The sequence below is a fragment of the Aspergillus fischeri genome, genomic scaffold, assembly GCF_000149645.3.
Source record: "Aspergillus fischeri NRRL 181 1099437636266 genomic scaffold, whole genome shotgun sequence".
Taxonomy (NCBI): Eukaryota; Fungi; Ascomycota; class Eurotiomycetes; order Eurotiales; family Aspergillaceae; genus Aspergillus; species Aspergillus fischeri.
In genome coordinates this window covers 858,189-869,962 of record NW_001509760.1, presented here as the reverse complement: position 1 = coordinate 869,962, position 11,774 = coordinate 858,189, and the positions used below count along the sequence as shown (strand labels likewise).

Genomic DNA, 11,774 nt, shown 5'->3' with positions numbered 1-11,774 from the left:
ATCAGCTGTCCCTCTGTTTCAAGGGTATTAACCATCGGAGCCAGCGGTAGGAATCGAGACGGAGACCGACCCGGGATCGTCAGGGCCAAGTGGAGATGGGCGCTCGAGATGCCACATGGGGCAAGGCTTTGTCTCTCGTGAAAGAAATAGATAAGGGATGATGAAAATGAAGGGTCGCTGATCAGATCTGGTTTTTCATCAGTTAGTGCTGGCACAGCAGGTATTTAAACCACTCCCTCTTCATATCCATCTATCACCCATTCTCAGCAGCTACACTACAACTACAGCTACACGTATATCTACATCTACAAGCAAAATGAAGATCCCAGCTCTTTTCTCGCTCCTCACCCTGGCCTCTGCCGTCAGCATCCCCGTCCGCAACAATGGCCACAGCCACAGCTACCGCACCAGCAACAGCACCAAATTCTCCGTCATGTCCACTCGGTCCGGCTCGCCCATCCACTTGCTCCCCATGAACGCTGCCCACGGCAACTTCTGGCTCGGCGAGTCTCCCTCCACCTTCTGCCCTGAGTCCGTCGAGAAGGTCGGCGGCTGCCCCCCAGGCACAACCACCCGGTTCGACAGCGCGACCGCCTTGGTACGTCCTTCCCTATCCTCACCTGTTTTGACATATACTAACAAACACAGGACGTCGCCGTCCCCGGCGGCCAGCGCATCTACGTCGACCCCCGCGGTGCCCTCCGCTTCACCACCGCTCACTCGGGCTACATCCCCCCCGGCTCCTCTACCGGTCCCTTCGTCTACACCACCGGCACGCCATTCGGACACTTCGCCTACAAGGGCCAGGGCGCCAACGGCTTCGTCGCTTGCCCCAAGAGCAATGGCACCGCCACGCACTGGCAGGTGTATGCCTCTGTTGCGAAAGATACTAGCGGTGCGGAATGTCTTGGTTTCAATGCTTTGGCGGTGCCTTCGAATGATACTCGGGCGGCCGCTTGGGAGTATATCTAAATTTGGGATACTGACATGAGTACATGAGTGGAGTGAATTGGTGTACGCTAGACTAGCATAGCTTGACCCCAGGCGGGAAGCAGTGGAAGTGCTGGTGGTCGTTGGAATAGAGTCAACTTCACTGGACTATGACCGTTGCTCCTGTCTGCATATGAAAGAAAGAGTTGTAAGACCTCGTCACCGCAAGCGTAGCCTAGATCTCTGGATTGAGCTTTGCTACTAAAGTCGTGTCTGCCTTGATGTAGTAGATATTCTGCACCATGCATTTTGTATACCCCAGTATATACTATAAACTTTATCTCGCTGATACTATTTATTATTTATATACGGAGCTTCCCAACAGCTCAAGTGTAATTGCCAGCACGCTTCTTTACTTCTGGGAATATATAGATCTACGACAGGCAATACAAAGAGGAGGTTCATGTGGCGTCCTCGCAACTACAACGGATGTTTTTCGCTCTCGATGGGTTGTTCATCCACCAGGGTTGATTGTACTGTCCCTATCTCTCTGACATTTGTTAATGTCAGACTGCTGCTCTGCATTGTCTCGAGTAAGGAAGGTATCCACTTATTGGTCAGTCATGACAAACCTGAAGGAAGAAGAGTGAATTCTGAGCGTTGAGGACAGGAATTCAATTGATGTTAGACATGTTGGAGAGGTTATGTCATTTAGGCAATAATATCATGTGCATCCTGTGGCATAATGGTATCATGAGTTTGTGTCTCATTCAATGGATACTGCTTAATTACCTTTTGGAGCTCACATGGTTCCTCTCAGATTAACTACACTTCTAGAAGTATCGTTTACATATATGTCGCAACATATCTTTCATCAACTGGGTTCTGCAATCCAAAACCTGGATGCTTTCCTCACTGAGGATGCCATATCATGCGCTACATTTACAAGCCTACGTATTGCATCTCAGTATTGGGATATTCGTGGTAAAACTCAATTCATTGCCATAATCGAAGCGCATCGATAGCAGTCAAGCAAGTCAGCAATATCAAACCAGTAACCCACAGTAACTCAAGCAGCTTCAACCAACCAAACCAATTGCAACAATAAAGGAAACATACCTATCAATCTCCCAACCCCTTCCCCTCTCCCTCAACCAACCTGCAGCTGTCAGCAACCACAGACAATACCTACCGAAACCCAAGCGCAGGCTTACACTCAACCTGCCCATCATTCGCATACATATACCTCTCGATCCTCCTCTGCATATCACTAACCGCCATATCCATCAGCACCTGCTCATCCAGAACATCAGCCCCGCAATCGAAATCATACCAGATGCCTCCCGCGAAGGTACGGTCCCAGCTCGGCGCGAGCGTGGCCTGTCCGCGCGCGACGCACTCGATCATCGCGCCGAGGAGGGAGTAGCTGTTGCCGAAGAGCCCGGTCACAGGGCAGAAGACCCACCAGGTGCGTTGGCCGGGGAGGTTTGGGCGGTATCCTGTTTCGTAGGTTAGGCAGTCGTCTACTGGGATGAGGTGCGGGGCGGAGGGGTCATGGGAGGATGTTGGTCTTTGGGACATCTTGTCCTTCTTACCCTGGTTCTTCTTCGAGTGAAGGAGTAGGAGTGTGGACGAGAGTTGTAGAGGATGTGCTGTTGTAGTAGTTGTAGGTTCTGTATTTCGAACAAGGCAGAGCAGAGAAGAGTAAGAGTAAAGAGCAGTGTATCCAAAGGATAATGGTGATGGTGAGAAGAATGTCCATTTTGAGCAGACTTTCCACGAAATTTATATCCATCGCGAGCAGAGAAATGAGACACAATCTGTCGATATAAGACATCAGTTCGGTAGATCGCGACAAGACGGTGATGTCTTGTAGAGAAGAGAGACATCTAACTTGAAGGATGAAGATAGATGTCCTAGACACGAAGTAAGAGGATCGGAGACATAGGGTAAGAAGCTGTGTGAAGAAATGCCTACCGACGGATTGAGAGACATCATGTCAAGGCATTGTCTGAGTCGACTCCGGCGAGGGAACATCCCGAGGTTCTCTGGACAAAGAAATAAAATCGGTGAAAAGACGAAGCGAGACATGCACAATGGCATTGTGATGCAAAGAATCTCGATTTGTGATCTATGGAGATGAACAATGGTCAATTGGTTGTCTATTGTCTTGGAATCGATACGAGTAGATATCACGTCCAATAGCTAGTGAAGTGGAATTTGCTTTCTGCTTGTGAGGCTGCACCTATTTAGCACACGCGTAGAATAGATACTGCTTCTCACTCTAGTAATACCATTGAAGAGGAAATCCTTGTGGTCCAGGTATAGATGTGATAAACTCATCCACTGGGGAGAAAGAGAGGCGTCTCGCCTATGTCCAATAGTTCTGTCTATTCTACAAGATAACTTTGAAGATTATGAAGATTACTGACAATGTATTGATGCTAAATGTACAGTACAGGGGAATCATCAATCATCAATCTGGCACCAGCACGCTCACAGTTCGCAGGCTACAATTTCGACGCAGTACCCGGGGTCGAGATCTCATTGTACAGCAGACTGGTAAGGAAGTCCGCATAGTCCTCACCCGTCACCTGACCGGCAAAGTAACGGGCCGCCAGCTGGAACTTGTTGCCCTTGGGTGACTTGGCGGCCAGGCTGTCGGCCTGCTCCTGGAGCAGACGCAGAGCGTAGGCCTTGTCGATCTTCTTGCCCTCAGAGCTGGTGACCTGGTGGTGCACCCACTGCCAGAGCTGAGACCGGGAAACTTCGGCGGTAGCGGCGTCCTCCTACTCTAAGTTAGCAAGGATGAAATAAAAGTAAAAGTGAACGCCATACCATCAGGTAGTTGATCGGGATGCAGCCGACACCGCGGAGCCAGCCCTCCATGTAGGAAAGACCGATGTTCAAATTCTTGCGGATACCATCTTCGGTGATCTTGCCAGGGACATTGGTGTTGAGCAGATCGTTGGCGGTGATGTTGACGTCCTCCCGGCGGACGAACAGCTGGTTGGGGGTAGGCATGTACTTGTTGAAGACCTCGGAGGCTATGGCGGCGAGAGCGGGGTGAGCAACCCAGGTACCGTCGTGGCCGGCACGGACCTCACGCAGCTTGTCGGCGCGCACGTTCTCCATGGCCTTGTCGTTGGCGGCGGCGTTGTCCTTGATAGGGATCTGAGCAGCCATACCACCCTGCGATTGTCAGCTTTTGTCGGTTGATCAGGCAGAGCGAAACTTACCATAGCGTGAACACCACGGCGGTGGCAAGTCTTGATGAGCAGCTTCACATAGGCGTCCATGAATGGCACGGTCATGGTGACGTCGGAGCGGTCGGGAAGGACAAAGTTGGGGTGCTTGCGGAACTTCTTAATGAAGGAGAAGATGTAATCCCAGCGGCCGCAGTTGAGACCGGAGCTGTGGTCACGCAGTTCATAGATAATCTGCACATGTTAGTACACGGCACCAAAGCTAGCTGCAGAGTATCCTTGGCTCACCTCATCCATCTCAAACGCAGCAGTGATGGTCTCAATCAGAACAGTAGCACGGATGGTTCCCCGGGGCATGCCAATGTAGTCCTGAGCGAGGTTGAAGACGTCATTCCAGAGTCTGGCCTCGAGGTGGGACTCCATCTTGGGGAGGTAGAAGTAAGGACCGTGGCCGCGAGCAACCAGCTCCTTGGCGTTGTGGAAGAAGTAAAGACCAAAGTCGAACAAGCTGCCGGAGATAGGCTCGCCGTCAACAGTAAAGTGCTTCTCGTCAAGGTGCCAGCCTCGAGCACGAGCAATCAGGGTGGGAAGGGTGCGGTCTGTGCGGAGCTTGTACTCCTTGTTTCCTTGCTTGAAGTCGACCTGACGGCGGATAGCATCGTACAAGTTGACTTGGCCGTTGATCATGTTCGACCAGGTAGGGGCACTCGAGTCTACGCCTGTCAGTCTGTCTTAATGCAACCAAATGCAAGCGACTCACCCTCGAAATCCGCCATATAAGTCCAGACGTCCGCATTCAGAGCATTGACGACCATCTTGCGGTCTGTGGGACCAGTGATCTCCACGCGACGGTCAACCAGACCGGGAGCGGGAGGAGCACCCTTCCAGGCGTCATTTTCACGAATGTGCTTAGTCTCGGGGAGGAAGTCAGGCAGATGACCCTTGTCGATCTCGGCCTGGCGATCGATACGGCGCTGCAGGAGGGCTTTCCGGGTAGGGTTGAAGGTGCGGTGGAGGATGGCGAGGAAAGCGCAAGCTTCCTTGGTGAGAATCTTGCGATGCTCGTTGTTCACGGCGCCCAGGATGGCGACATCCTTGAGCTGTACTTCCATTTGGCTCATGTTGATATTGTCTGTGCTAATGATCAATGACTTAGGATGATGTGATGGATGAAGAAAAGTCACCCAAATAAAGTTCAAGAAGAAGAAGGAAAGAATCAAAGCCCGGCGTAGCGCCTAGACGACAATATATAGAAGGATCGCATGCATAGTCCCTTCGGGAGTACGAACGGAGACTACGTCAGAACGATGAACAACCGCGGCCCATTGGAAGTTTGGACCAACCATGGGCGAAGAACGGAGACCTTGGAGGTCACCCATTTCCATTCCAGTCATCCAGCTGTAATCGGTAAGTTATTCTCATGATATGGGGAAGCGTTCTTCAGGGAAACTGTGGAAAACATCCTATCACTGATGGACCACAGCCAGTCATCGTGCATAACCAGGGCTGGATGAGCGGAAGTTGACTATTTCGGAGCAAATCACATGACTTTTCCGCGGACATCTCTCGCACTAAGCCCAGACAGGAAATATAGATTACCAGTTATCTTACTAGCGTGTATTGATCTTTCGGCCGACTCCCCGCGTCCTGCCTGAGGTGTCTTTCGCTTCCCCTCACCCGGGGGCCGCCGCAGACCGATCGATTATCATCCACTGCTAATACTATTACTATATAATCACGCATTCAGGATCAATTGCTCGCTTTAGTCTATTATGAGTGAATGAATTTCTCGGCCGTTTCGGTGCACTGATTAATTTATTGAATACGGCTAATCGTGACTGACGGGATCATCTCGAGATCAAAATAGATCAACCGAGGAAGTCCTCCCGCATGCCCGAGATCTCCCTGGCCGTTGAAGCCGCGGTCCAACGTCAGGATGATCTAGGCCTGAACCCTGCAGCTCCGTTTCGGCCTGTCGCTGCCTCAGGCTCTTGTCCGACTTGTTCCGATGGAGCATCCTTCCATCAGGACGACTACTATCAATACCACCACAATCAACACCACATTCTACAGACGCATTTAGCAATTCAATATCAAGGATACGATTTATTCTTGGACTGCAACCGACTATTATATCAAATGTTATATCTACTGACTGTCGACATTGCGATATTGAGTGTTGGCATGTGGCATGTGAAGATGGCTGACCGCATGTGATATTCTGTAGCTCGAGAACAGAGCTCTAGCTTCCGGGCCCCATTCCGATTTGATATACACTCGGGAGCAAACGGGGTGGTGTCTGTTTCAGACTGACGATAAGAGACAAATAGAGGATCTATCACGCTTTACTTCATACTCCCTGCATAGTGACAATCAATGTACAACGCTCGCTGAGGCATCAACTCGAAGATACAGCATGGTCAAGGTAAACAGACAACCAGGGTATATACAACAGCCGTTGGACCGTAAGACTCGTTAGACCGTTTCGATGTACCGCCGCACCTCCCTGTCCTGCGTTAGCATAATCCCTGTCGTCATGCATGCGGAGAACACAAACCAATCAGTCACTGCTTCCTCCCACAGGTGCACCTCATGTTCTCGCGTCCCCCCAAAGTGATCTACGAATTTATCGCCAAATACCTCTCGTGCAACGCTATCCTTGCGCATGAATGCAACTGTCGCCTCCTTCAATGTTTTGGCCAGTCGGATGCCCTGATCGCTGGCACCACCCATGTCCTCGCCCTTGGACAGAGGCGGGACCGGGATTTCCAGCTTCTTCTCGACACCGCGCCAACCCAACGCGACGATAGCGGCTAGGACAAAGTGTGGGTTCGCGTCTGCACCGGGCACACGCACCTCGAATCGAGTTGCTTTCGCGCTGGCTGTGGGCGGGGTGATCAGCCGGATGGAAGCGGCCCGGTGCTCCAGACCCCAGGATACGGTGACCGGGGCCCAGAAGTTCTCCACCAGCCGCTTGTATGAGTTGATCGTTGGTGCAAAAAGAGGCATGATATCCGGAAGGCCCGTTAGAATACCTGCCAAAAAGTGTCTTCCTAGATCGGAGAGGTGCGCTACGTCTGGATAGGGCGGGGATGGGTCAGGTGTCGGGCGGAGGAAAGCATTCTTTCCATCCTCCGTAACCAGCGAGATATGCATGTGTCCACTGTTGCCGGGCAAACCTTCGCGTGGTTTGGCCATGAATGCTGGCGTGATGCCATGTTTCGCGCCGATAGACTTGACCACGTATCTGAAAGGTCAGCAAGTCGCCAAAGCTTCGTATACAACGACCGACTTACTTGAATAACCCGGCCTTGTCTGCCATTTCCTTGGCTTCCCCGAATTGTAATGCCTGAACGCGTCAGCCCATGCCCTGTCCATCAGCCAAGGACACTCACTGCCTCAAATACACCGGGCCCGCTTTCTGTGTGCCATCCCTCAATCTCGCAGTTGAACTGCTCGCATGCGTCAAATATGCCGTAGTAGTAATCCTGATTGTGTATGGGGCGAGTAAGACTGTATCCAAACATACCCTCCGTCAGCGCAGGCAACGCTTCGACAGGGTTCTTTTGGAGAAAGGCGGCGGTCGCGGAGGCATTCCGTTCGGGTGTGGGGTAGTCGCCTGGTGCGCGGAATTGATAGAACTCATACTCCGCTGAAATCAATCAGTAAGCGTTTCAAAGTCGTGGGGAATCAAGCAGAGCAATCAACCCACCCCCGGCCATAGCACGGTATCCCGCTGCCTCCACCTTACTGAGGGCCGTCTTCAACAGCCCCCGTGGACAAGCACAAACAGGTTCCTTAGTCTCCGGATCGAAAAAGCTGACAAGAAAGAAGGGGACATCGTTCTCCCAGGGGATTCGGCGAAAGCTGCTCAGATCAGGCACTGCGACGAGATCCTGGTATCCATTCTCCTTATTACTGATCGCCAGCTCTTTAAAGTATGTCCGGTCGTGCATGTCCCAGCCAAAGATCACCGAGCAAAATCCGAACCCGTCAGCCGCGATGGAGAGGAATTTCTTCTTGGAGATGAGCTTGCCGCGCAGCTGGCCGTCCACGTCGACACCTGCTAGCTTGACCTTGGTGTCATTTTTGAGGATTTCGGCGACGTTGTCGAGGGTCACTTCGCAGGAGGATGTGGACGCGGACATAGTTGACAAGATTTCCTGGGACGGTAAGTTGAGTCTGTAGACGGCACTGGAGCTCACCAGCGTGGTGGCAGGGGGTTGGAGATGCGGAAGGACGGGGGCCGTCTCGAGTGTGGAGAGCCTCAGAGCCTAGGTTAGGTGCCTTATCGGAGCTTATCGACGGTCTGTTGGCCACATCGGTCCTATTGCATATTACTGACAGGGGTAGGAGCCGATGTAGATAAGCGATCATGATAGTTGCTTTTGGAGGACAGAATAGTAGTTTCCTGCCTAGATGATTGAAGAGATAAATAGAAAATGATTTTCACTATATTTCCTGCATACGAGCATCGGATTGTCGCCAACTGTTATCGTCACCGGCCATCCGCCGATTAGATAATTCGATCCACATGCCCCGCGTCGGAGCTGTGTCACAGTATCTCTCCTTGCTGGCTCGTCGACTCCTGACCGTCTTTTCCTCCATAGAATCTTGAGTGCTCAATCGCTTCCATAGATTGTCTGTCCTTTCCCGGTCTTTCCCCAAGTCTCATAGTAAGTCGTTTTGCCTTCACACGCCCCCTGTCATATCTATCAATTACCCCACACTACGCAGCCTCAGTTACTGATCGAGCTTCACAGACAAAATGGCTTCTCGAGGAAGACTCCAAGGCAAGAATGCCATCATCACTGGTGCCGCAGGGTAAGGCATCATCTAATCACTCAATTGACATACTGATTGATCCCCCGCAGTGGTATCGGTCTCGAAACCAGCATCCTCTTCGCTCGCGAAGGTGCCAACGTCCTGATGGCCGATATCTCCGCTCCCGCTCTCGAGAAAGCCCTGGCCAAAGTGAAGGAAGTCGTCCCCAACGCGCCCCGAGTCGAAACAATCAAGTGCGATGTCTCCAAGGAATCTGAAGTGCAAGCCATGGTCGAGTCCCAGGATAGCTGGGGTGGAACGGACGTGATGTTCAACAACGCGGGGATCATGCACGCTGACGACGCCGATGCGGTCGATACACCAGAGAAGATCTGGGATCTGACACAGAACATCAACGTCAAGGGTGTCTGGTTTGGCTGCAAGCATGCGGTGCTGAGTCTGCGTCGTCACAAGAAGACCAGGGGTAGCATTATCAACACGGCGAGTGTGGTTGCCCTGGTGGGAAGCGCAACGCCTCAGCTGGCCTACACAGCCAGCAAGGGTGCTGTTCTCGCCTTGACTCGAGAGTTGGCTATCGTCCATGCTCGTGAGGGTTTCCGGTTCAATGCTCTCTGCCCTGCTCCGCTCAAGTAAGTCGTTCCGTCGCTAGATAGCGAGAACCTGCTAACCGCGTCGCAGCACTCCTCTTCTGCAAGACTGGCTAGGTGATGACCAGCCCAAGCGTCACCGCCGCGAGGTTCACTTCCCGACAGGCCGGTTCGGCGAGGCCATTGAGCAGGCGCATGCGGTCGTGTTCCTTGCCAGCGACGAGAGCAGTTTCGTCAATGGAAGCGATTTTGTCGTGGATGGGGGCATGACCAAGGTATGACTTCTACTCCATGGCTCAGACAATCATGCTGACAATAACAGGCATACGTTACCCCTGAAGGCCCCGCGACTGCTGCTCCTAAGAACCTTGGTCATTAATCTCATCTCGAGTAGCTATCAGTTCACATATCACCGAATATACCATTAAGCCTAATCAGCATTCCTGTTCCAACCTTAGGTCCGCCGGAAGTAGTATATACCTCATTCACAAGGCAATAACATCAAACTACTACAGCCATGATTTCCAACCCCTCGCGCCGAAACACCAATCCCCTGTATCACCACTCGCAGGCCACAAAAAAAGATCCTCAAATTTGATTCTCAGTGCATCCCCAGCAACAACAACCGCTACCTCCTCAGCTCCAGAAATACAAACCTCCTGCTCTTTATCGGAGAACCACCCCTCTGCGCCCAGTTCTCAATGACGACCCTCCGCGCCGTTCCACTCACCCCAACAATCACACCCCTCGCACCTGTCCATCCGACTGACCAAACCACCACTCCTTGTCAGCCACAACCGACAAAGCAACTCCTAAATCCCGTCTCAATAACGTAGTTCAGCCATTTGCGTCGCAGTCGCAGCGTCTGCCCCGCCACGTACGAAGCATTGGGCACTTTGGCATACGGACGGCCCGTCTTCCACCGTCACCGAGCCTGTCGGGATGGGTTCCCTGCAAGGTCCATTTTGAGCCTTGTATACCGGGTAAAGTCTGCAAAGTAACTCGTTGCTATCTCCAGTGGGAGCTTGGGCCGGTTGATGATAGTTTGCGTATGTCTGCGTTGTAGAACATGTGTAGGGGCTTGGGGTCGCCGCCATCACGGGGGTCAATGATAAGTTTCCTCGCGGCGTCTGGTGGGACAGGGGAGATGATGATGAAGTGGATGTCGGGAGTGACTAGCTCGGGGGTGTTGGTGGGAGTTCGGAGAGCAATTTGGGGCTAAAGTCGAAGGTGTGGCCATTTTGTGTTGTTGACGGTGAGCTTAAAGGATGTACAGATGCAGTGAGTGTAGTAAAGACAGGGTTTGCATGGGATCTTCTGATATGCTTTCAGAGTGATTCAGGGTTGAAGAGGTCTGTACCCTGCTTATCGTATGTTGAAGTAATCTTTGGTCAGTGTAAATGAGTCCGTACTCAATTTAGATTCTTAGATATATTATGATGCTTGTACTGAATACTAAAAACATCCGTTCAATCTTTCAGTGAGCATGAACTGGCTAATCTCAGTCTACTTATAGCAATATTAAGGCCATACGCTCAATGATTGCATGGACTCTCTCTGGCTCCTCATCCTGTCGCTCTGGCCTCCTCGCCTGAAATACCATTCCTCGATCGGATCCGATTGAACCTCTATACGGAGGGCGTGTATATGGACCATTATCGGCGTCGAAATGATCCGTCTGATGGCATCTAGACTAGAGTTCGGTGGCAAACTGGCCCATGGGAACTTCCCTAGGTCGTCGTCTGGTATTCTCTTTTGCAATGCATTCATGTTAACCCCACGGCAAGAATTCAAAGAGCTCCATCTGTCCAAGCCTCAGCTCATTAGACAACACTTTGCCCTAGACTGGTAACTGCTGCCTAGTCATTCTGCGTGTACCATAGCCATCTTCGGGCAGACTTTCTGAGGGCAGTCAACAATAGCATATTGACGATTTCCTCATCTGATGTAGGCACGATGCTGCACCCATGGATATCGTTTGAGTCAACATTGGTGGGAGCACTATGTCGGGGACGATAGTTGTCATTCTTAGCCTACCTGCTAAGAGAGCTGGATAAGCAACATACAGCCGCCCGTGACCGTGGGCGTACAACAATCTGCCCATGTAGTAAAAGAAAACCGAAAAAAGATGGGCATGCGGCAAGTTTGGAACGTATCAAGTTTGGTAAAACAACATAAAGCAAGATGTCTCATGGTTTGAACAAGCCTGGTTGACCGTCTGCTCGTGAGTCTCTTGACTGTAACACTGTGGTCACAAGGACCTCAA

General features: G+C 51.6%; 5 protein-coding genes across 5 annotated transcripts; 2 read left to right on the top strand and 3 right to left on the bottom strand.

Moving 5' to 3' along the window:
• Nucleotides 1–316: 316 nt before the first annotated feature.
• Nucleotides 317–972, top strand: NFIA_050070 (putative IgE-binding protein; the record flags this gene model as incomplete). Its single annotated transcript, XM_001257561.1, has 2 exons — nucleotides 317–598; nucleotides 649–972. The coding sequence occupies 2 exons, from the start codon at nucleotides 317–319 to the stop codon at nucleotides 970–972; spliced, it is 606 nt and encodes a 201-aa protein (XP_001257562.1).
• A 1,146-nt stretch (nucleotides 973–2,118) lies between these two features.
• NFIA_050060 (uncharacterized protein) lies at nucleotides 2,119–2,511 on the bottom strand (the record flags this gene model as incomplete). The annotated part of the gene is made up of 2 exons (XM_001257560.1): nucleotides 2,119–2,200; nucleotides 2,264–2,511. The coding sequence occupies 2 exons, from the start codon at nucleotides 2,509–2,511 to the stop codon at nucleotides 2,119–2,121; spliced, it is 330 nt and encodes a 109-aa protein (XP_001257561.1).
• Nucleotides 2,512–3,440: 929 nt separating this feature from the next.
• On the bottom strand, nucleotides 3,441–5,257 carry NFIA_050050 (malate synthase; the record flags this gene model as incomplete). Its single annotated transcript, XM_001257559.1, has 5 exons — nucleotides 3,441–3,719; nucleotides 3,769–4,122; nucleotides 4,170–4,370; nucleotides 4,425–4,849; nucleotides 4,897–5,257. The coding sequence occupies 5 exons, from the start codon at nucleotides 5,255–5,257 to the stop codon at nucleotides 3,441–3,443; spliced, it is 1,620 nt and encodes a 539-aa protein (XP_001257560.1).
• A 1,354-nt stretch (nucleotides 5,258–6,611) lies between these two features.
• Nucleotides 6,612–8,284, bottom strand: NFIA_050040 (glutamine synthetase family protein; the record flags this gene model as incomplete). Its single annotated transcript, XM_001257558.1, has 5 exons — nucleotides 6,612–6,642; nucleotides 6,694–7,383; nucleotides 7,433–7,485; nucleotides 7,532–7,788; nucleotides 7,849–8,284. 5 exons carry the CDS (start codon nucleotides 8,282–8,284, stop codon nucleotides 6,612–6,614), a joined length of 1,467 nt encoding a protein of 488 aa, XP_001257559.1.
• A 620-nt stretch (nucleotides 8,285–8,904) lies between these two features.
• Nucleotides 8,905–9,887, top strand: NFIA_050030 (putative short-chain dehydrogenase/reductase family protein; the record flags this gene model as incomplete). Its single annotated transcript, XM_001257557.1, has 4 exons — nucleotides 8,905–8,960; nucleotides 9,011–9,550; nucleotides 9,600–9,783; nucleotides 9,831–9,887. The coding sequence occupies 4 exons, from the start codon at nucleotides 8,905–8,907 to the stop codon at nucleotides 9,885–9,887; spliced, it is 837 nt and encodes a 278-aa protein (XP_001257558.1).
• Nucleotides 9,888–11,774: the final 1,887 nt, after the last annotated feature.